This window comes from Poecile atricapillus, chromosome 1, assembly GCF_030490865.1.
Source record: "Poecile atricapillus isolate bPoeAtr1 chromosome 1, bPoeAtr1.hap1, whole genome shotgun sequence".
Lineage (NCBI taxonomy): Eukaryota > Metazoa > Chordata > Aves > Passeriformes > Paridae > Poecile > Poecile atricapillus.
The window spans coordinates 76736680-76761181 of record NC_081249.1 but is presented as its reverse complement, the minus strand read 5'-3'; the positions used below and the strand labels follow the sequence as shown (position 1 = coordinate 76761181).

Below are 24502 nucleotides of genomic sequence, written 5' to 3'. Positions count from 1 at the left end.
ATTATGTTTTATTGCTACTTAGATTATTAAATGTTTAAACTACCGGATAACAGAATCTATATTCTCAATAGTGGAAGACTGTTAACATTAATTTTACTAAATATTTCAGCCCTGTTCCAACAATCTCTTGGAGGAAAGTTAATGGTCATAATCCAAGTAAAGCTCGCCTGAGAAAATCCCAAGCTGTGCTTGAAATACCTAATGTGCAGCTAGAGGACTCAGGGATGTATGAATGTAAGGCTGAAAACTCTCGTGGAAGAAATGTCTTCAGAGGACAGCTACAAGTATACAGTAAGTGTAACTGCACACAGTATTGTCCTGAAATTCTTTGTCCACCCTTAAGGCTTTGGCTACACATGAAGCATTCCAAGGCTCAGCAGAAACAAGATACCATGGTATATAGAGCATATACCACATACCAACAATAGATTTGAATTAAGGTATATATTTTTATTCCTTAGTATTGAATTAAAGTCTGAAACATAAATAATGTTGACTCCTTTGAAGAATTGACTTAAATACAAATTCATATGTGATTTGGTTTTTGTTTGTTTGTTTTTTTTCAATTGAAGAGTATAGCTATAATTTTAAAAGTCTATTTCTTTCAGTTCAGATATAACAATGACATGCAACCTAAACATGAATCATCTCTCAGAAAACAATGCTGGAGATGTTTTAGGATTATTATCACACTTTTATTTTACCTGTGCCTTGCTTAGGTGCTGAGCTTTGTCAAGTTCATTGCACTGGAATGAAAGCTGAAGAATAATCTGTTCTTTACAGAAAATTCTCAATCTAGGCGTGTGCAATTTCCAAAAGTTCTGATTTTAACAAAGTGTTCAACATTTTCTAAGACTCAAAGAAATTTTTTGACTGACCATAAAAGTAATACTGAGTAATGCATAAGATTGAAAATAAAAAAGGAATATTGAATATAAAAGTATTTAACAAACCCTATGAATTCTATTACACTGTTGCTATATTCTAAAGTCTAGAAACAAAAGCCTATGTAATACATATCATGAATACTTACAAGTCAAAGTTTGGCAAATATCACATGTAAGCTTGAGTCCCACTACTTTTTATCAGTTTAAGCCACACTACTTTCTCTATGAATGCTACAACATTAAATATGTAGCAGGAAAGGTCTAATTGGGAGGTTATGCAGCAGATCTTTCAAACTGAATTGTTTACTGTCTTCAAATATCCCAGCCAGTGGAATTCCAAATGCTGCAGTTTAGATAGATCCTCAAGTTAATGGATACATCTAAGAAGAAGTTTCTCCTCTTAATCATTTTTTTTTTTTCTTTTCGCGATTTCAGCCCATGGCTCCTAGTGCCTTCTCTCCATTACTAACTACAGAGTTCTCTGTCTTTGTTACACACTTTCCCCAAATAACTATAGACCAGCATAGTGTATTTACTTTATTTTCCACATATGTCAATATTTTCAGGTCCATAATAAATTTTTCTGTCTCCCCTGGCTTTCCAATCTCTTTCTCTTTACTCCGTTGATTTTAGTGAGTATCAGCACATCTCTGGATCATGATTCTTTCTTTTCATTCTCATCCACCTAGAGTCCAGGGCAAGTTTGTGTCTTCAATTTTTTTTGTTTATGCTGGAAAAATTATGTTATGGTTAAGATGACAGTCCATGCATTCAATTTCAGATTTGCCATCTTGCACTTGCAGCAAAGGTTTTATAAGACTTTTGCTGAAAACAGCAGTCCAAGCCCAGCACCTACTCTTTGCCTCCTACTATGACAATATCCCACTGACATTTCTCAAATTCTTACTATAAATTACTTCCATGAAAGTATAGAAGCTCCAGAAAGTCACCTGGGGTCAGGGGAATTTAGCAGCTGGTCTTTTTGTACAATGTTTCTTAAAATGTTAGAAATTCAGAAAATTTGAGTTTTAAGATGTATCCCAGCTCATACACTTCCTACCTGTTTTTTAGAGCTGTCAAACTACTAGATGCCAAAGCAGCATATAAAGGTGTTATAATTATTCCTGCTTCCCTCTTTCAGAGTTAAAAGAATACAGAAAGTGCTCTTCAAGAGAGAAGCTAAGATGCCATAAAATGAAATTATTTCTTGAAGAGCACCATGCAGCTCTGTGGCATAACATGACAGCAAACATGATATAGTGTCCTACACAACTCTTCATCTCTCACTAGCCTTTTGCTTTGAGCAGAAATAAAGGTGGTACTCAAATCCATGGAAAATATTTACAATGTTAGTTTTGTCCTATTCTGCTTAGATAGAAATATGAATTTTTCATACTTCACCATTGTCTAAATTATATTTTTAGAGTATCTGCCTTTATGGGGTAGAGCACAAATTTAGCTCATTGGTGTGTTATGCAATAGTATTAAGACGTCTTCTTTAACACTTTAGGAAGAGAGTTTCCTTCATATTGTCTCATTCCTCAATTAACAGGTGAGATTAGTACATTAATTTTCACCTCTGCATCAGCAGGCAGCACGGTCAGAACAGGTTACAGAGGAGTTTCAGATGGACAATACCAGCAGTGACCTCCAATACAGCAGGACAAGAAGCACAGACTTTAGTAGGCCCCCACAGGTGCCTTTCCTTGGCCTCAAGATAAAATACTCCCCATGGAGCCACCCTCAGCCTTCAGTGCTCAGGGAGACAGCATTAGTGTCTCACTGGCCTACAAACCTTGGCTACTTTTTCCAGAAGTGTAGAGAATGATATAAGAGGGTTTGTGTGAGAAGGCTTCTACACCAAATTTAGCCAAATGTTACTTCACAAAGCTCTCAGCCTCCTTTGCTGATGGCTGATGTTGCAGGATTTGGGGACATTATCTGAAACGGCCTTTTCTGCTGTATCTTTTGTTCATAACAACAGTCAACATGAATTATTTACCTGTAAGCTCACAGTCTTTTCACTGACATCTTGTTCCTCCAGGTGACAATGATTATTTTGGCTCAAAAATTGAGATGTAGGCCATCATTCCTTAGTAGGGGTTTCTTGTAAAATTTCAGAGCAGTCTGTAGGACCAGCTGTGTCATACTGTGGTCTCCCAATTTGCATATCTCTGTAGGAACTCACTCGCTGTCTGTTTGAATCTTCTTCATCCTGTCAGTTGCATCTGATCTGGGTCACCACAGAGTATTTTGGAGAAAGCCCAGGACACCCAGTCTGCCTGTCTAGTCACATTTAATCACAAACTAGCGATTTTTCGCTTCTTACCTGCTGCTGCAATCCAGATACACCATGACTGCCTGATGCAGCTGACAATTCAGATGTTGTTCAGAAAGTGGTGTTTCAGATGCTGACAACTTCAGATTATTGTAGTCTCAGCACTTAGTGGAAATTCAGCTGTAGGCATTAAAAACATAATTTTTAAAATGCCAGGCATCCTCTTATGCATTGCAACCTATTTTGAGAGGTGTGATTTTCCCCCAAGCGATCTGCTCATCCTGTAAGTTTCTGTGAAATTTTATTCAATCTCAAGTTGATTAATAGAAGAGAGCACAAAAATTAAAACGTGAGTGGATAAATTTGCCACTAACCTTTGTGTTTCTCCTCAAATTCTGGCTAGCAGCATTTTCCCAATGGTAAGCACTGGTATGTGCAATTTCTGCTCCCCTCTCACTCTAAACTTTTTGGGGTTTTTTCCATGTTACCTACTCACTTCTGCCAGGATCAGCAGGGGGTGGTGATGTGAAGTGATTATAAAAACACATTTTTGGCTGTTTTTTTTTGGCTGTTATCAGTTCCCTCATCCTGCACACAGCAGTGCCTTCCTGGCAGCTGGAGGGAAGGCTTGCCATAACACAAGAGTGGAAAAAGCATCTGACAGCAGGAATATTCTGTAATTCAGTGTAACTGACCATGCTGATTTTCAAATCTGCTTTAATTACTTCCTTATAAAAACTGTATGGGAAAAAAAAGTCCACTCCTGCCACTACAGGTTAGTCCCACACAGTAAAACTGGCAAGAGAAGACATTCTGTAGTCAAAATTGTACATTAGTTTTAAATTGCTTATATTGACTTTCTCACTTATCTTTCTCAATATAGTAATAAAGTAGCTTCTTCTACTTTACTCTTCCCAATTAATCTCATATAGAGGAAAATAATTTTTTTTACCTCAAACTCTGTATTCATTCACATTTTAGGACATTATTTGAAGTCATTTGTCTATGTAAATTTTTTTCCTTACTTTCTCTCAGGCAAAAGGCTGCTTAAAATTTTGAGAAATAATCTAAATTTTCTGCACCTTAATTTCATTTTGCATAGATGATTTAAAAACTGGCCTGTAAGCTTTCGGATTTATTGACAATTTATGTCTGTGAAATATTTTGACATCCTTGAATAAACAGGTGCAGAAATGCAGCATAAAATAAATCATGGATTGGAAGATGATTTAAAAATGTCAGAAACACAGTACAGATCCCTGGCCCAACACTGATAAAGACTACTGAATACTAAAATGCATCCTTCTCTTCTCATAGTCATCTCAAAACTTTTCACTGGGCTGATTAAAAAACAGGCAGACACCTATTTTTTTTCCCAAGAATAATGTTGTATTTATAAGAGAAAGAAGGTCTTGTTATTTTTGAAATCTTGTTAAATTTTCTAATTAAAATTGAGTGGAATTATGGAATGACATTTTCTTTGAATACAAATATATCAGGGTTACATTAAGATACTTTTATTAAAAGACCCAAAAATGGTACATTGAGTCAGAGGTTGTACATTTAGTTAAATACTACAACGTTAAAAGTACTGATGGGATTTTAGAACAAGGGTTTTGATTTTATGGGGAGTGACCCTTGCTAATAAGCAGCAAGGGAATTCTCTGTGATAAAGTAAGGAGTACATAGAGAGAAAAATAGAAGCCAAAAAGTGATGAACAGTATTTCTCTCTTAATCATGCTTTCAGCTCTATTCCAGCTACATCTACCGATTGCTTTGCTACTTTATTCTCAAAGGGGTGGGAATCTTGCCTTCACTGATGGCAAGTTCAACAGCTTGAAAAATGTGACTTCAAAGGCCATTTAGGCTATGAGGAGAAAATTTAGAGTAGAAATACCTCAACTAATGGAAAAAGGTTGTTCTGAGCAATCGGTCATAGCACTGTGATTTGCAAGTTTGTAGTTTCAGGAGAAAACCTGTGCCACAGCTGTGCTAGCAAGACAGCCACAAAGGGTAGGGAACAGCAGTTCTGAAGAGGACAAGTCTGCAGCCAGGCTTGGGGCAGCTTTGTTTCAATGTAAAAATGGGCACACACTTTTCTGGATGCTCTGGCTCATGATGAGTTCAAATTCAACATAGAAATGTGAGACTATATATGTTTTGTGTCAAATAGTGCAATTTACAGAAAAGCAAAATAATGAAATTAAGTAAATCTAAGTAGGAACAGTTTAGTTCCTCTTTGAAACTGCATGATTTTATGGTACCACTGGCTGTCTTTTATGACTTTTTTGAGACACATTTAACTGTCTCATCTTCCAGAATCATATTAATGTAGTTATTTTCAAAGGAAATAATTTCTTCTCAGCGTGCTTCCTTTGTGCATATTGAAGCACTCAAAATGAGAACAGCAACTATACAGTGCACTTGAATTATATTTTTAGGACAACAGACAACAAATAAGCAGGGACTACCAAAAGCTATTTCTGCATATTTTTATAGAATCCTTTGTTATAACTTTAGAAAGTAGAAATTCAACACAACAGAGCACATGTAGACAATTTTGTGTGTTGCCTTGGCTGCAATAAGGAAGAAGAATAAGAAAGCAGAGGTTTTTTGTCTTGGGTTTGGGAGTCGGGCTGGGTCAATCTCTCTTTTTCTCTACCAAAAAGGAAATGAGTGATTCTTCTTCTAATATATTTTCAGCTTCTGACAAATGTCTGGTCTGGGACTCCGAAGCAGACTATTCCCTGCTTAGGAGTGATAGACACCTCGTTCACTTTCTTTATCATCCATGCACAAGATGTAAGCTAGAAGCAGTTAGTCATCTGTCATGCCTTTTCATATCTTCTCACGTCTTTGATGGATGACCTGTCAAATGCCAGCTAGATTCAAAGATTTATTTTTAAACCCAATTCCCCATGTTTAAGTACATTATCAATTATCTGACATTTGAAACAGAGACTTTGTTATGACAGATCTGGACTTCTATTCATACCATACAGAATTTTACATCCCTTCAGCAATGCCTTTTAGCTACTTATTCTTTATTATTTGGAAAAACAGCAGAAAACAACAAAAACAAACAAACAAACAAAAAAATCCCAAACCAACATTTGATACCATTAAGTTAATTATCATCATCTATCACTCTGTGTTATACAAAGTGATATGGCTACAGTATGAAAACCCAAAAGCTGTTTTTTAAGCACATATTTTTATTTCTGCATATCAATGCTCAGTTTCTCACTGAGTCATATAATGTTTTCCAAATCATAAGATCCTACAAACAGCCATCTGATTGATTGACACATTAAAGTTCTACTTCTCTGAAAAAAGTATTCCTTGTTTTTTATGGATTATTTCATGAAAGGTATGTACTAGTGATCACATATACAGGTATCAACTGACTGCCTTTAAAAAAAGACTTAATATTGATTTACTGTGTAATTTATGTTTCTGATGAATGCTGGAAATCTCATGGGTTCTGTGCTTAAACATGTTAAAAGCATTTTCCCCCTTGAAATATGAATTAAACTTAGGACACTTTAACAAAAATATGTGCAAATACCTTACCAAATTCACAGTCTTTCCTCGCTAAATAAATAATGATTTCCTTGTAAACTGAGAAAATGACATGAAACACAGCCTGTGACAATCACCTCCTTACTACAATTCAAATATCTTAGGTTTTGTAAATTATTTAATGTTCTATTGTGCCCACCAAACATTTGTCTTAAATTCAGGAATAATGAACACAATAACATACAGTATTGCAGTTTAATCCATTGGACTTTATAAATCAGGCAGGTTTCTATTCTTGTTCATGTTACTGCTCGCTACCTGGTACCATTGCAGCAATTCCTTTAAAGTTTGTAAAGGCCATTAAATTAAGCTTTGTAATTGGTTAGGTCTTTGCACATCAGCTAGAGACTTACCACCTTAAAATCTTTGACTCTAACATGGCAATTTTTTCTTGCAGCCTACCCACACTGGGTGGAGAAACTTAACGATACACAATTAGACAGTGGAGATCAGCTCCGATGGGAATGCAAAGCCACTGGAAAGCCAAGGCCCACATATCGCTGGCTGAAAAATGGAGCTCCTCTCTGGACACAGGTACACCAGACAAGGAGTCACCTGTCTGTTGGATGCTTCCCCTTTCATTCAGAAAAAAACAGTTAAAGATAGCACTGAAAAGTTCTTCAGAAATGACAGTTTGGTTAATGCAAAAAGTATGATGACCATCGCATTTTCAACTCAGTTTGTTCTCTGCAAGTTACAGAACTCATCATGAAGATATTAAAATGGTTCATGTAAGACTCTTAGAATGTAAAAGTGTTTTACTACAATCACCTGATATATTTTAGAATTAGACATAAATAAAATTCTCTTTTTCTTTTAAAAGACCATTGATGGCATGATGTCTTTTATTTCACTTTTTTCTGTTTCTCTCATTGAATCATCCCATACAAAGTGGGTTTTTTTTGCCTAATACCTTTCCATTTTATAGTCTTAAATTATTTGGAATAAAGAAAAGTTTTGAAAATTTATTAAATCTATTTTTCCAGATTAAAATAAAGCTTTTGATTCTGAGAGAAAATATCTATATATTCAAATGAACTCACAGAATGGATTAATGAATATAAAAGATGTAATATCTTCCTTTTCAGCAAATGTCCCTTCTACCTCTCTGTGAACATCAACCAATTATGCAAACAACCAGAAAGAAAAGATAAAAACAGTTTACTTTTGAAGCTGTGAGGCATTGAAAATAGGTTACTCTATTCATTTCTGCCTTTTTAGATGGAGCCATTAGTGCTGAAATTGGAGCAATTTAAATATCTCTACTTTTTGGTTCTCTGATTTTCCAAACCATTAGCTTCTCCAGGCTCTAAAATTTCAAATTAAATTTTACTTTGAGATGGGTGAGGGCTTACACCAAACTGAATTTTTTATCATGGTTTCCTCTGCATTCCCAAACAATTTATGCCTTATCAATTTTAACTTATAAAAACTGTTATAATGAAACTTAGAGTTGTTTTATAGCAGTTCAAATTATTCATATTATAGCTTCATGAAATACTCACTTCTATAAACAGTTATTGATGTCCCTTCTCTTCCAGTTGTGGTAATTATTTTCTACTATCAGGCCTTTCAAATAAGAAATTTGTACTAATGATGAAAGCAATTGGACCCTTTCATTCTTACTTATGCAAGCAATCTTTCATATCTGCTCTTAAAAAAATAGCACTCTGACTGAGACCAAACATTTCTGACATATTTGAAGATCATCAGATATATCTATGATGATTTTTCACCTCCTTAATGTTCCCAGGATGAGGTGCTTTTAAAAATTCTGTAAGGGTAACAGCAAACAAACAAGCAAGCAGAAAAAAATGAACCTTCGAATACAGTGAATTGCTGTGAAAATATTTACTATCAAATATTTTTGACTTTTTATTCTTGCAATTTCTTGTATAAGAAGAAAAAGGTAAGCCCAAGGAAATTTGTTGCTCAGATTTGTTTTAGGTTCCTTTTTGTCTCTTCACCTTAAGCTAATAGCACAGCAAATTTCCAAAGTCTTTTTGCTTTTCTAAAATAATATTTAATTTTTATTTTAATTCCATTACAGAGCAGGCTTGAGATGATGAATGGTGTTCTGATGATCCACAGTGTGAACGTCTCGGATGCTGGAATGTATCAGTGCTTAGCAGAAAATAAGTATGGTACAATTTATGCCAGTGCTGAGCTGAAGGTTTTAGGTGAGTATTGGAAAATAAGCTGTTCCTTTTTGCCCCTTTTGAGAATTAATTTCTTTCTTAGACTGTTGTGACAAGGAACAGCTTCTGCCAGTCCAAACAGCAGAGGAGATAAAAGTGGTTTCTTTTTATTCTTGTTACTTATGTGTGGGCAAGTCCTTTGTTGCCCCAGAAAGTGTAGGGCCTTCTGTTAGCCAAAAATTTTCATTCATACATAACTGAATCAGTAACATTTTGTGAATATTTCTCATATAAGGCAGCTTCAATTAAAATAAATGGAAAAGTATTTTTATTCCTTCAAATGTATGTGCAGGGGATGAAATTTAAAGAAAGTAAATGTATTTTAATCTCTGATAAAATTAATTTATTAGTTCTATTTTGGTCATTATTCAAAGGCAATTATGCATGATCTTAGTTTCAAAAATCTTCTTATGAAGTCACCAAAACTGATTGAATAATATAAATTACATACTTGTGTGAATATCCTCCACAGAAAAGCAAATACACTACATAGTGTAACCTGGAAATATGACAAAAATGTCGTTATCCAAATGCTGAAGCAAGCAGTTTAAGAAGAAAAACCTGAAGAACTTTTCAAAACTCTAATTTTCCTTAAAGTGAACTGTAGCAACATGCAATGGAACAATAGTGATAAGTGCCCTTCCAGACGATTAAGACAGACTTTTAAGACTCGTATCATGTTTATTAGGGTATGATGTAGCAGGAAGAAAGGTGCCCACCAAAGTAATTTAATGGTCATACCAGAGATCAGACCTGCACATGAGAATCGTTCCTATAAACTCCCAGTCAAATGAGTAACAAAGCTATTATTGCAGAAATATACTGTATTTCAGCTAACATTTGGTTCTTTTGGCAAATAACCTTTCTAGTACATTTCAGATATTTCCTATTAAAATCCAAAGCCAGTGATTGTTCTCTTTTCATCACTATTTTTTGGTAATTTGTGATTCAGTCAACAAAACTATTGGCTACAGCATTCTTTTGCTCTGTTTTTTGTATTTGTTATAAAATAGGTATAGCTAGTATGCCAGGTAGTTACACACTTATGTCCTTTAATATTAGAAATAGAACCTGTATATTATTGCAGTAAAACTGCCTTTTCATTTTCTCATTTGTAACATTGTACCTCTGTTAAATTTTAACCAAAATATTGCACTAAAGATGCAGTTGTGTTTAATTTCCTGTCTTACCAAAGGGAAAAGAACAGAATAAATTGTCCATATAAATATCTCTGGCATGATGATTAACCAAAATAATGGTAGGAAATTCCTATGTATTTGAGGCAATGAAGTGTAAAATCCTTGTAGGTGTAGCTTAAATAGGTAGCTTTAGCTTTGCAAAAGTAGTTCCAGAAAAACACAATCAAATGAGATTATTTGAGAACTAATGTCCTTTCTTGGTGTGAAATTACAGTAGTGTCATTTTTTTATGCATTTATTATCTTAGCTTTTGTTTGTAAACAACGGGACTTCTTAAAAAGCTAAATACTAAGAACAAGACATGATTAAATATCTTCTATTAAGAAGTTCTCGTACTGAAATTCCCAGTATTCAGACAAATATAAGAAGTGAGAGCAATATAATTCCTCTAACAAATAAATAGTAATATTTTTTGTATGCATTAACTCTAGAGAGTGCATCTTGGATAGCTGGGGAATTAAAACTTAATTTTATTTTGAACTATTTATTCCTAACAAGTTTTTTATGAAGAAAGGATGGGAATAGTGTAGTTAAAACATCTGTATTATTTAATTTCTAAAGCTGTTTGATTTCACAAGTAGTTTAATCTGCTGATGTGAAAGATTTCTCAATAATCTGTAGCTGGATTAAGTTATAAATCTACCATATAATCCTGGCTGCTGATTTCAAATGTTTTATAAAATTTCGACTTTGACATAATAATTTCAAAGAGACAAGTGGAGATTCTATTTCCAAAAACAAATCTATTTTTCTAATATTGTTAGAACATGAGGAAACAGAAGGCTCTGATTGTTCTCAGTAGAGTTAACGTATTCTTTTTTAACAGCTTCAGCTCCCACTTTCCCACTCAACCAAATGAGGAAAACAATAATTGTTACCAAGGGCCAAGAAGTTGTCATTGAGTGCAAGCCACAAGCCTCTCCAAAGCCAACTATCACTTGGAAGAAAGGCGACAAAGTGTTAAGGGAGAATAAGAGGTCAGAAGTCTGTTTGGTAAACTAAATATTGTGTTTGTATGTTGGATTCTGCGATATGATATGAATAAGAATATGCTGAACATTGGCCTGGGTATGGCATAATTATTTTGTCAAGCTGATTTGTTTGACAGTTGTGACTCTACAGTTTCCACAATATTGAAATGAAAAAATCTTAAAATTGTTCGGAGATGCAAAGACATGAAAAGGTGCTGTTATTTCGTGGTGTTTAGTCTCTATTTTCTGTTATTAATTTCAAAAACCTTTCAATTATTTTATAGAGGTACTACAAATTTGGTGTATGAGAATATCAAAAGCTTAGAGGCTGAAGCATTCAGGACCACATAAAATATAAAATGTGCTTATTCATTTGAAATAATTTTAATAAGGCAGATTTACAGCTTGATCACAATGGAACTCTATGTAAGAATAGCTTTAAATTTATTCAGAGGTGGAAAATATAATTCCATTATAGAATTTAATTATACTGGTAATTTCTGTACTCAGCAGCATATCTGTTTAACAGATTATGCTTGATTAAATAAGTTCTGTCCAGCTTTGTATGGTAAAAGTAGTTTAAGCACTGCAGGTTAAATGCCAGATGTAATTGCACTTTACAAGATAGCTTATCTGTACACTAGAATAGTTTTGCCACTCTGCACATGGTCTTTAAGTACAAAGAGCAATCTTTTCCTTTTTCTGGTAATGTGGTATGTGAATGAACCATTTAAAATGACTTGTGTAGGATTAATCAGAAAGATAAAAGCAAGACCCCCTTTTGTTGAATTTATGCAATACTGAGGGAAGCAGCAGAGTGCATCTCTCCTCATTAACTGCAAAAGCTATTTTGTTATTTTCACCTCATGACATTTGTTTTGTTGTGAGAAGGAAAAATGGGTAACTTCTTTTACCATATTGAATTTTTTTTGTTGAGGGGGAGAGAGCAAAACAGCATTATATACAACATTTTGCTAACAGGAGTAAGTTGTATAATTTGCATTAAAGATATGACAGATTCATATTACTAAGGAGCAGAAAATATAAAATATTCTGACACTGATGTCTCTATGCTCTACCTACAGAGTTGATACTTTTCACTGCATGACCTTTTCCTCTCATCTCCGCAAAACTCACTCTTACCACATGGAAATCATATTTTAATCCAAGACCAGCAAAGTATTTTGGTAATTACTTCATATCTGTCCAAAAATAGCCTAACTCTGAAATTAAAAATCTTACGAAAATGGACCTGGAGTTTCATTTTTTGGTATTTGTAGCTTTTGATACTTGCTGGTTTTGACAGAGGCTGGAATAGGAAATGATGAAACATGGATAAAGAAAAGTTGGTTGAACTATTTCAGATGTTTGAAAGAGGAGGGTTGCATTCAACTTAATTTTTTAGTCAGCTGTTCAAGGATTATCTTGTGTCATTCACAGAAGTCTCCCTACATCTACTGTCTATAGAGGGGTGGGCGTGAGAGGAATATCAGTTTCAAGGGAATCCAGTTCTGCCTCTATACAGTACACTTTAAACAAAAATAATAGTCTTTTTGAAGAGAAGGTGAGGAAGCCTACTGTGATTTGTGAAAGGAAGTGTAAATGAAGATTGTATGTGTCTTTCCATGCTTTGGGCACTCTGAGAAGGAAAGAACTCTGTTAAAAAAATTTTAAAAAGGAATAAGCTGACATTGTAACCTTATCAGTGTGCTTTAAAAGTGGGTTTTCTTCATAGTCTGCTGATAAAAAATTAAAAAAAAAAAAATAGGAACTGTCATCTGATGTTTGAATGAACTATTGATTCCTTAGAGGTTAAAAATAATAATTTTAAAAATAGCAAAAAAATAGCAACATGCCAGTTAAATAAGGATGGGCAAGGGTAGAACAAGGATTGAATAATACATTATCTTCTCTTCTACCACAGTTTTTATCTCTTCTAAAGTGTGTGTATCAAGTGCATATTGTGTTTAAGTTTTGTGAAGTCTGTGAGCCCAGAAAAGGAATTTGACACTTTTAGCAACATCAATAATAAAGAGACCTTCCCCTCTACAGGAAAGAAAAAAAAAACCCACTTGTCCAGTGGGTCTGCTATCATCTATTCCATATCTTCGAAACTCTGTTTCCCCTTAGGTTTTTTTTATTCATCAAAAGCTGGTTGACAGAAATACCTCTAGTTACATTTCCATAGGTAACTGAAGAGAAGGTTGATTGTTGCTGTGGGACTTGTGGCTGGGTACAGTTCCCACTGCAGTCAGACCTGGACTCAAACTCCTGGAATTTAATGCAGTCTGAAAGCCTCAAATGTTTCAGATTCATTGGAAAGCCATGCACTTGGGAACATAACTGTGGAAAGCCTTCATTAGCTTCATTCTTGGTCTCTTTTACCGTTGAACAAATTATCCAGTTCAAGGCCTTCGTATCCATAATATAGCTATGATAGGCCTTGTCCCCAGAAATCATTTTGAGCTTCCAGGTAATTTGATTCCTCTTGGAAATCATCTGCATATTGTAACAGGTTTTTTCAGTTGAGTTTCAAATGAGTGGCAAGTCTATGAGATAGGTCCAAAAATATTAAGATATTCAGTTATTTCAGTTATTATATGTCAGTTATTTTCCAACAAGAAGTGTGGCTCTGAGTTTTACAATCTCAAAATATATTAAATCTGATGAAATTACTCCTATAGAAAGATAGTTATTTAATAAAGATTCTGTAGTGTTTATAATTCATTCTACTAAACACAGATAAAGATCAGGAACTGATGCTAAAGATATTAAATAAATTACATGATATTGGAGATCTTCTATGCAGAAGACTAGAACTTCCAAAGATCAAGGCATAGTCTGTGAAACAAGACATTTTGTGATCAGCATTTGAATGAAATTCAAGTCTCTTTCAAATATAATTATCTCAGTGAGTCATTAATACATTCACTCAAAGCTAATTTCATCAGGAATTTCACCTAGCAGTTAAAATAAAGGAATTGTTATACTTCTATTTTGGAATTAAGATACAGCTGAGCACAACACCAATGTCAGTGATATAGGTAGAGAACATTTTTAAGCTGCATATTTTCATTAATCACCTTGCAATAATGAAAATTCTTAACTATCTTTACTAACCACTTGTCTGTGTACTCCTGTCTCATAGGCTGGTAGATGATTGTGTCTCATTTATGGCAGGCTGTGATAATATATGCACTGGTTATTGATTTGAACCATATTTCCATCCATAAGAATTTGTAAAGAACTTTGGAGCATTTTAGTTCATAACTAGTTTTGCTTTTATAGGAAAGGGAATTATATTGGAATCAAAGTCTGAAAAAAAAATTCTTGCTTTGATTTTTAGTAAACAGTTTGGTTGAAACTTTAATTTAGAGCCTAAATAGGAAGAATTACGCCCATGGGCAAGAGTTCAGTGATCAAAAAATATTTTTGTGTAGTTTCTGGAATATTTCAATCAGGTACTTCCTGAAATGTAATCAAACCATCACTTAGTACATAAGCATCAGCTTCTAAACAAGACCAAGAACAAGACCAAGACCCAACCCACTCAGATCACAACGCCATGAAGAAGCCTGTTTATAATTAAGCATTTTTTAACTTACATATCAAACTAAAAGAAAGCAACAAAAGTGATGTTTTGTAGACCATAAATGTTATAATGCACACTAGAATGGACTAGAATTTGGTCAGTTACAACAACATAAATCATGAGTTCTACTAACAAAGTCAACGATTAAATTTAGGACAAATACTTTTTTAAAATGTTTTTAGTTCCTGTATTCAAGCATCAGGTATTTTATAAGGATTTACAAATGCATAACTTTTTGTGAGCCATTACTCCATGAGCTGTAGTCTTTTTCTTCACTTTCTTAAAGACACCCTCTTTTATAATCTAGATTGCCTTGTAGTGGTGGCTACAGCTTATATTTAGACAGATACACCTGAGGAGTCAAAAGTATTGAAAAGTCTAATAAGTCCTTGTTCATTTGTTTTTGTGCTTTCTCATGCAACTAAAATATTCTCTTCATTAAACTTATATTAAATTATTACTCTAGCTCATTATTTCTATTATTTCTATTATTATTATTTCTATTACATATCCATTAGTTTTAAAATAATTTGAAAGCACTCTAACAGTGAAAATGTTCTCTTTAGTCTCTATTTTTTATTCTTTACTAAGACTACCAAGCAATAAAAATAACAATAATAATAATTTAAAAAGCATAGTTTAACCAAAAAATGTGTCACTGAGGAATAAATCACAGCTTAACATAAACGGGTAACTGAGGGAGCAGGACTATTCTAGTCCCAATTCTGTGCTGCTTTATTTTGCTTTTGTTCTTTTCCTTTTGAGGCTTCTCAAATTATAATGCATTTTTAATCATTGTTTTACACTGTAATTTGTGTTTAGATTAATATTTAATCTAAAAAAAGAAATCAAAATATAGTGATGACCTAATACCTATGTATTCATTGGTAATGTAGTTCTATGTTTATGGATTTTTTACTTTCCATATGGCACAGAGGCACAGCCTAAGCTTTCTCCTTCACCTCACAGAACAAGCTGTGCAGAAAAGCATTAACAGTCTCTGAAGGTCAGATTCACCATAGATCACCAAGAACAGAATAGTGCCAGTGTCCTTGTGGCCACTGAGTAATTGTTCATATTGATCCACGTATGTCCCAAATTAACTTTTGCTGAAGACCTAAATACACTAAGCATTTCTGTGGGGAAAATAAATGGTAGCAAAATTCCACCTGCCACTTCAGATCAGTCACTTTTCCTATGGAGCAATTTGCTTCATGTGTTCTGCTCCTGTTTGAAGGAGTTCTGGATATAAGATGAGAAAACTTGGTATGTTAAGCAGCGGAGGGAGTTTTAGACATTTTGAAAGTAATAGGCTGGGTTTGGCCAGGACACAAACTTCAACATCCCTATTCTTGCAATACACAATCACAGTGGTAATTTTATTGATTTTCAAGTAGGTAAAATCTTTCTCCTTTTTTTCTGAACGATATAAAAGAATTACAGAACAGCAGTGAGTAGCATGGAGCTCTGGATAGCACCCGGTCCACTCCCAGGATATCAGAGCAGTGTCAGCTAGAACAGATTGCTTAAGGCCATGTCTAGTCAGGTTTTCAGTAACTCCAAGGAGGGAAGCAGTGCAGCCTATCTGGGAAATTTGCTCCTATTAGAGTTAAACACCCCTACAGTAAACCAAAACAAAAAAAACAAAAACACCAAACAAAAAAAATCCAAACAAACAAACAAAAAAACCCTTTTAATATTTAAATGTAATTAATGTTTACATGGAATTGCATGTGTTTCAGTTTGTGCCCGTTGTCTCTGCCCTGTCACAGAGAAGCATCTAACTACGTCTGTTCACTTCATCCCTTCAGAGTGGATGCATCAGTTGACCAGTGCCTTCAACAGCTTGGAGGCTCTGATCTGTAATAATTACAGCCATATAATGAATTTATATCAATGTGTCTTCCATGACACGGGAAATTCTCCATTCAGATCTGTGCCAAATCTGCCTGGCCACCAAAACTCATAAAATAGAGATGTCACTTCCCCATACAAAACCTGCCCAGTGTGTATTGCCATGTTGCAAAGTTACTTTCTGCTTGCCATATTCTTCACTTCCTGCGTGCCTCCCCTGAGGTGGCTGGGACTGACTTGCAGTTGTAGAGAAACCTGTAAAAGCTTTACTTTGAACAGCAAAGCACTTGACATCAATTGCAAGTTCTCTGACAGTTATTCCCTTAATAATACAAATAAAGTAAGTGGATACTGAAAATAGGGAGGTATGGATATTTGTGGAGTTACTGGACATTGAAAATACAGAGAATTATTTATGAAGAAAATTTTGTCTTCATAGATACACGAGTACAAAATTTCAAGCAATACATTGACCTGTGAGGAACAGGAGAACACTAAACACTGCTCATTAGGTGAGAATCATCGTCTATAGGTACTAAACTTAGAATAAAGACACTAGAGGGGACAAAGTGTTCAAGCTGTGTGTAACAATACATGAGGGAGTAATTGAGGCTGCTAAAATTTTGACTTGAACTAAGCTTGCTTTATTTTGCTTTCTTTCCATTATGTTTCCCTAACATTCAGCAGCTGTAAAAGAAGTCAGAGAAAAGAAAGAGAAGAAAGAGATATTTTACAGGGACATTAAATTCCAAATACAAATATTATACAAAGACACAGAGAAATCTGATGCTATTGCTTTTTACCTACCTTCAAGTCAATGCTGAAATCTTTGAACTCCAAAAGTAGCTGTCCTGTATGCCTAGATATTTCTTCTATTCCACTTTGCTATGTAATTAGTGGAAATACATAGAGCATTTGAATCTAAAAATATCATCATTCAAAACCTTAGAAATAGATATGTTTTTATAGTCTTCTGGTCTCTCAAACTCCGTCATTTTCAGTTTTGACAGTTTCTTATTACAGTTTTTTCTCTTCACTCTACTGTATTTAAGGACCTGTCAATGTTTCCTTTCTAAGTTCCTATTTTAATAGCTTTTCAGCTTAATTACGATGGAAAAAATCAGAGGAAAAGAAGGGTGTTTCAGAGCAACAGCAAGAAAAAGATTGAGTTTGCAGGCAAAATTTGTATTCATTTATATAAAATGCTTTGGTTTGTACATGTTCTGTTATGCTTTTGACTATGAACATGTAGCTTAGGTATATATTATATGCTTTACCTCATAATCATGGTGGTAGCTTTCCAAGAGAATTTCAGTTCCATCTGACTGTGGTTTGTATCATTTGTTTGAACTGAAAACTATGGACTGTGAAGACAAAAAAGAAGTATATATGTAAAATGGATGGAAAATTATTCTGAATCATATTTTTATATTTGTCTATTGGTCCCTGAATTGCAACAGGCTCAACTTGTTCTTGGCACAAGCTTTCTTGTATTTGTGCTATCAGCCACACAGACAGCAAAGTAGCTCAGCCTACTACCATTCCAGATTTTTGTAAGAAAAGAACACCCTTTATTTCCTCATAGGAATGAAATATCTTTGGAGTTATTCAAACTACAGGGGCAAAATTTAAAGCAATTTGAAGATCTTACTCTGTGCCCCCAGTTAAATATCCAAAGAAAATTACTATTTGTATGTTTTAATTAGTTTAAAAAATAACATTTCCCACAGAATACCAAATAATTTATCTTTTTGTATCCAAGTAAATGATTATCTACAACATCCTACATGACTTCTCTGAACTGAATTTCTTCGCAGGAATGATATTGAGGACAATATTTTCTATTATTTGTCCTTAATACAGTACTTCATAGACAGCTGTGTAGGCACTCACTGACTCTTTTTAAAGAAATAAGTCTTGATTCAAATCAGAAGTATATGTTTAGGAAACAGAGCATTATAGTCTACTTTAGAAATACATTAGTCTATTTTAGAAATACATTCTCTTCTTCGTACATTGGCTTGAAATTTGAAGAAATGTTCCACCACATCTTACCAATTTTCAATTCAAGCAGAATTTATGTGAAATTGGATACACAGCTCCCTACAATAACCCCCACTGCCCTCCAGCTGCTTTGGCAAATCTTACATAATTACTCTTTAATATTCATCAGGCACATGTGGGCATTTTGGACCTCTGCAGGTACCTACAGACTAGACACTAATACTTGATGAACTGAGTCCCATCCTGCAGGATCTTGCTCTTTAGTATTTCCATGAAATTGCATTTCCTTTTTTTTGACTCAGTTACTGAACTTTAAGTATCCCATAGATATTATGTAGTCCTAATTAAAAGAAAAAGCTGAAAAGCTCAACCATTTAAGTTGCTGACAACATACGATATTTGATCTGCTGTCCATGCCTTGAATATCTGCTGACAACTAATTACCATTTGAGCAACAAGTTCATGAATTTTGATTTTAACTATGATTCATTTCTCTGTTGTTGTTATAAATGGCTGCCTCTTTGTTCACCACACAGGTAGAATATTACAAATCATCAGTGGCCTAAAGGTTTTTCTTTACTTAAGGCTCTTCAGACTCTGACTTTCAGCATCATTTGCCCTTAAAAGAAACTTCATCAAAAAATCTTAGGAATTTTAACAATTAAATTCGTGCTACCAACTCATCCATAGATTCCCAAGGGGAAATTTAATGATCAAAAAGTAGTGAAGAAGGAAAATACGCAGGACATTAAGAAAGAGGAGCTTCATGACAGAAACTCTAATCTTCCTGAGAGAGTGCTGCAAGTCACTTCTTTTCAACTTTTGCATAAATCATGGTCTAATTTAGCTGTGGCAGGCTCATAATGGGAATTAGAGAGCTGGTTATAATGTAGAAAAGGGAAACAATGATAACCTTGACTAAATAGTGAAAGCAAATGGCAAAATCATCCCTTGACAGAAGTCTGTTGCATTGTTCTAATAACTGAGCATATTACGTGAATTTTTAGAACATAAAGATTTGGACACACATGTAAACAAGTCTCAGTCTTCACTCATGTTTTCTTACAGAGAACATGGTTAAGGAAACAGTCCAGTACCCAGAAATATTAAAAGTTATGTGCTTTGTGGACTTTGGGCAAGAGACTTGCTTTTCTGTATCTATGTGCACAGTTAGGCGTGGTTTCAGTGACAAACTGCCAAAATTTCCATCCCTCATCTCAGGCCTCTTGCTTTACAGTGAAGAGATTGAGGAATCCAATTTAGGTAAAAAATTATCCCTTTATTTCACCTGATCTTTGTTGACTGTATATTTTTTTTTTTTTTTTTTTTTTTTTTTTTTTTTTTTTTTGCTAGATCATTGCTAGATCATTGCCCTTCTCAGCAGGTCATACAGATGCAGTCATGCCTGTGCCAGAGCAGCCCAGGAAGGACTGGAGTGATGAGCCATGTCCTGGGACAGGTGCTCACAGCAGTGTCCAGGACAGCACACACACCCAGGCTCTCATTTTTCTGCCTATACTTGCTCTGCACCAGTTAGGACAGATGATTCACCCACACAAGGAAATGAAAAGCTGTTTTGTAATCCCAGCTGGGATTTCACTGGGATGCAATCAGCTGAGCTGTTCCTGGCTGGATTTTAGCTCCCTCAAGTAGCTGCCCCCAGTAGTCCCTAAGTATTTTAGGAATTTCAGCATGCCAAAAGCCAGTCCTGCTACCCTGTCTGCACCCTGCCACCATGTTTTAAAGTTTAACATCATTGAAAACGTTTCTGTGATTACTGACCACTATATGGGGGGAATACGCCTATTTTTTTTCCCTGATGAAGAAATAATCACTGTTTAAGTGATAGAGCACATGGGAGTCTTAGCCAGAATCTCTGGGCATTATCACTGAATTGGTCACAAGATAAGTAATAATTTCTATGGCTCAGTGACATGTAACCATACAGCAATAAACTGTTTCAAGGTCCTAGGAACCAAGTCTATTTTTAAATTACAAAGGAGTAGAATGTGAAAGAAGTTCCCAAGACATTGTGGGAAAGTTGAAACGTGAACCCAGATATCTTGGATTGAAAAGTTTTGTCACACTCTAGAATATGAGCATGTACTTCAATTATATATTTTAATCTATAGCACATATTGCATTTTAAGTGATACTTAATATTTTTTAAATCTACCAGTCAGCATCCATGATCTGTGTGGAGGTTACAAAGATCTTCTACACATGGGCTGTCAGAATTCATTTTGCACTGGAAAATCTGTTTTACAGGGAATATGCTTTCTTATCTGTCATAAATCTAAAATAATTAGGGTGGCTTTTCAACAGATTATCATCTATTGCATCTAGAGTTAGTGATCTTTGTAGGTATATTGTGAAATTTATTATTAAATTTCAATATTAAAGAGGAATTTTTGATGCCTTTGGCATTTTCTCTCACATTATGTTCTGACATTCTCCAGTCTGTCAGTCTCAGAAATCAACGGACTCTCAGTATTTACATGCTAATTGGTCCCAGAGAAGGAGAATAAGTCTATGCATATTTTTATAAAGTTAGATATATTTTCAGAAAACTAAATTTTGTGCAAAAACTTTAACAAGTGATTCATTATTTAGAAGAAAAAAAATGGTGGAGACTGGCTTTCTAATGGCATTAGATTAAAAAAAAAAAAGAAAAAAGAAAAATAATTTAAAAAAATACAGTAATCTAGAAAACAATCCTACAATTAATCCACGTAGTCGAGATAGAAAATAATGACTCTCTCAAGATCAATGATCTTCAGGTCTCTGCCTAACCTTATAAACACATTCCAGTTAATATATGACCATAAATTTACTACCCAATCAGCAGTCTCAGTGGTGTATTTCTAAGCAATATATGGCAATGGAGCTCTATATTACCTAGCAAAAAGATACTATAGATCAGAATAAGGGATACTGTCCTGTTTGCATTTTGCATACTTTCAATTACTGTGGAACCTCAGTCCTGCTGTTGTAAAGGTTCAGATTTCCTTCACTGTGAAAAATAGATTTTTTTCCCTATATTTTATGCCATTTTATCTATAAAGAAAGCCAAAGTATTCCTTTTAGTATTATGAAAATTAGTATCGCACAATTGCTGATAATAGGTTACATTTCTTGTCTTTTAACAGTATCATCTCATGCTCTCATTTGGACAAGAGGTTACTTTAAAAGAATTTTAAATATAGTGTTTCTCCCTAGTAAATCATAACAAGAAGGCAAGAATTTTACAATATTGATGAAAAACAACGTGAGTGATCTATCACTGCTTTTCAATTGTAAATTCACTTACCACTGGAAAGACACTATGTGGTTGTGTGTAACACAATTTTAAAATGGCATATTACCAGTATCAGTGAAAATCACATTACTCTGATAATAGTGACTTCCATGTAAGTAGGTTTTCTAAATATTTATCTGAGATTCCTGTATTTCCCATTTTTCTTTTCAATGCTTGTATACAGCTACTGTTCTTACAGCAAATAAATGAAAGTCAGAGGGGAAAAAATCATAAATGTAATGAACACAGGAAGCTTAAAAATATATTGAGGCTTCTTTTTATTACACTAGCCTTGAAAAAGAAAAAAACATACTAGCAAAACAAGAGGTTGAGGCATTTGATATTTGTGAAGGCTTTTAATGAGCATTCTTCTACCTTGCTCTTTCCTGTTGCCAAATCCTTTTAAACAAAATATTTTTCAATTTCTGGTTTTCAAATTTAACAAGCAAGAGCTTCTAAGTTAATTAATATGCCATTTAAATCAAATTATTAAAAAATATTTAGTAAAATTAACACCAACATTAATATCTGGAGCACTTCACCGGACCTAATATACTAGTAGGATTTTTTTTCTCCTGCCACAGTGGCCTGTCATCTCTGTACAGTCACTAACATGATTTTGTATGTCAGCTTACTGACTATTATCTCTCTGCCTATGTTCACAGCAGACATATAAAGCCTAGAGGTGGGAAATGTATTGTTTAAATTTTACCAAAATGTCACTAAATTAACTGTGCCATAATAGTTGAAGCATACTTAAAGCATTTTAGATATGGGAGTTTTTTAGATAAAAACTCAGAAAGATGTAAGAGAAAAGTTTGTTATTTTCATATGTACATGTGACTTAAGGTCACATTGCACTAATTCCCCTAATTACATAATCTGAAAAGTGATGATATGGTATTGCACCAATGGAAAAATGTGATATGGCCTGATAGAAATCCTGTTATGTTGGAATCAGAACATGCACATTCTGAAGCTGCTAAGTGTTTGATGTTTCATAAACTTTCCAGTTTCATGAAGTTCTCAAACCATGTATAGGAGGATCTGCCATGGCCCCTTTTTCTGTTATTTTTGTAGGAGTAACCTCTTTCAGTGTTCTCAGATCTACATATTACTTATTTTTTGACAAGAACATCACTATTCAAAAGAATCTCTCAGACTTTTGTCTATGACTGTTTATTAATCTCATATTTTTACCCTTGTATTTTTTCAATTTCATACAGTTTTCACTTTCATCTTTAAAAAATTTTCAGCTCTTCAATATGTACAGCAGTTACATAACCCCAAGAACATCCACTGGTGTAGTTCATTCATCACTGTAAGGCAAGTGACATATACTAAATGATAATTTTTTTCCTTTTCTTTTTTTTAATAAGCCCTTCTTCCCATGGAACATTAAGTCTACATGGTTTTTAGTTTAAAACTGAAAGGTTTTCTGTGGCTTGACTGCAAAGTTGTCATTATCCAAAATTAATCAGTACTTCTTTTTGTCTAAGGAAAATCAAGAAAGCTCTCTTCACACTAAAAATTGAAAAAAATAGGATCCATATTAGAAAGGGCCCAAATAAACCTAAAGTCTCATCCTATTGCAATAATTTTTTATCCCTCCTTTCTACAGCAATGAACGTTTTCATTGCTTAACCCCAGCCAGTATCCCCATGCAGCCACTAGCTCACTCCGCCACTATCAGGATCAGGGAGAGAATCAGAAGAGTAAAAGCCGGAGAACTGATGGATTGCGGTAAAGATAGTTTAACAGGGAAAGCAAATTCAAAACATAACCCCATACTACCCATTATAAAGAAAATTATATCTGTTCCAGTCAAAACCAGCACAATATCCACAAATTTCTTGGACTCATTGACAAGTTGTATTTTTCTGATATATTACTACACAACTTCAAAACACTTTTATTCTTTACTCTTTTATTGTCAGCAATTTTTTAAAGCTTCCTTCCTCTGAATCTGGCACATCTTTGCTCTGAATGGATCTCAATATCCTTTAGTAACAATTCAAAGTCTAAATCATTCACAGTCATCAATTCAAAGCAAAATGTTTTGAAGCTAGTTAGTAAAAACATTATTTAAAAAACAAACAAAATAAAACCCATAAAACACTTTTTTTTTTAAATTGATCTTTATTTTCTTTTTCTCTTTTATTTTGTATTGTTCTGTTACAATGCACTGCTCCTGGAAAGCATGGCTGTTAAAGAATAATTAAGATTGGAGTCTAGTCCATCTAGTCCAGCACTCCATCCAAAACAGGACTAACTGCATCATGTTTCTTAGGAGTTTTTCCAGGCCAGTCTTGAATATCTCCACGAATGGAGATTCTACAACCTGTCTTGTCGACTTATTCAAGTATTTGGACACTTTCACATTATGTTTGCTTCTTGACATGTTGCCACGTATTCTAATTTGTATCTGTCATCTCTTATTTTTTGTATCTTCAATTCCAGCTCTGTCTTCCCCATGCTCTCCAATAGATGGATATACACAGAAGAAATGTAAAGAAACCAAAAATATCTATCCTTAACCTTCTTTTCTCCAGGCTGAAGAAAAAACTTCAAATTTTCCCTAGCCTCTACTCATCTGTCATGTATTTTCACCCCATGAACATCCTTGTGTATTTCTTCT

At 34.3% G+C, this 24502-nt stretch overlaps 1 protein-coding gene across 1 annotated transcript in view; it reads left to right on the top strand.

The window, feature by feature from the left end:
* CNTN5 (contactin 5) overlaps positions 1-24502 on the top strand; it is a 310963-nt gene that overhangs the window by 181266 nt on the left and 105195 nt on the right. The window contains exons 8-11 of the mRNA XM_058846829.1: positions 110-291; positions 7146-7282; positions 8799-8928; positions 10972-11122. Coding sequence (XP_058702812.1) covers positions 110-291; positions 7146-7282; positions 8799-8928; positions 10972-11122 — 600 coding nt within the window. The remainder of the gene's footprint in view (positions 1-109; positions 292-7145; positions 7283-8798; positions 8929-10971; positions 11123-24502) is intronic.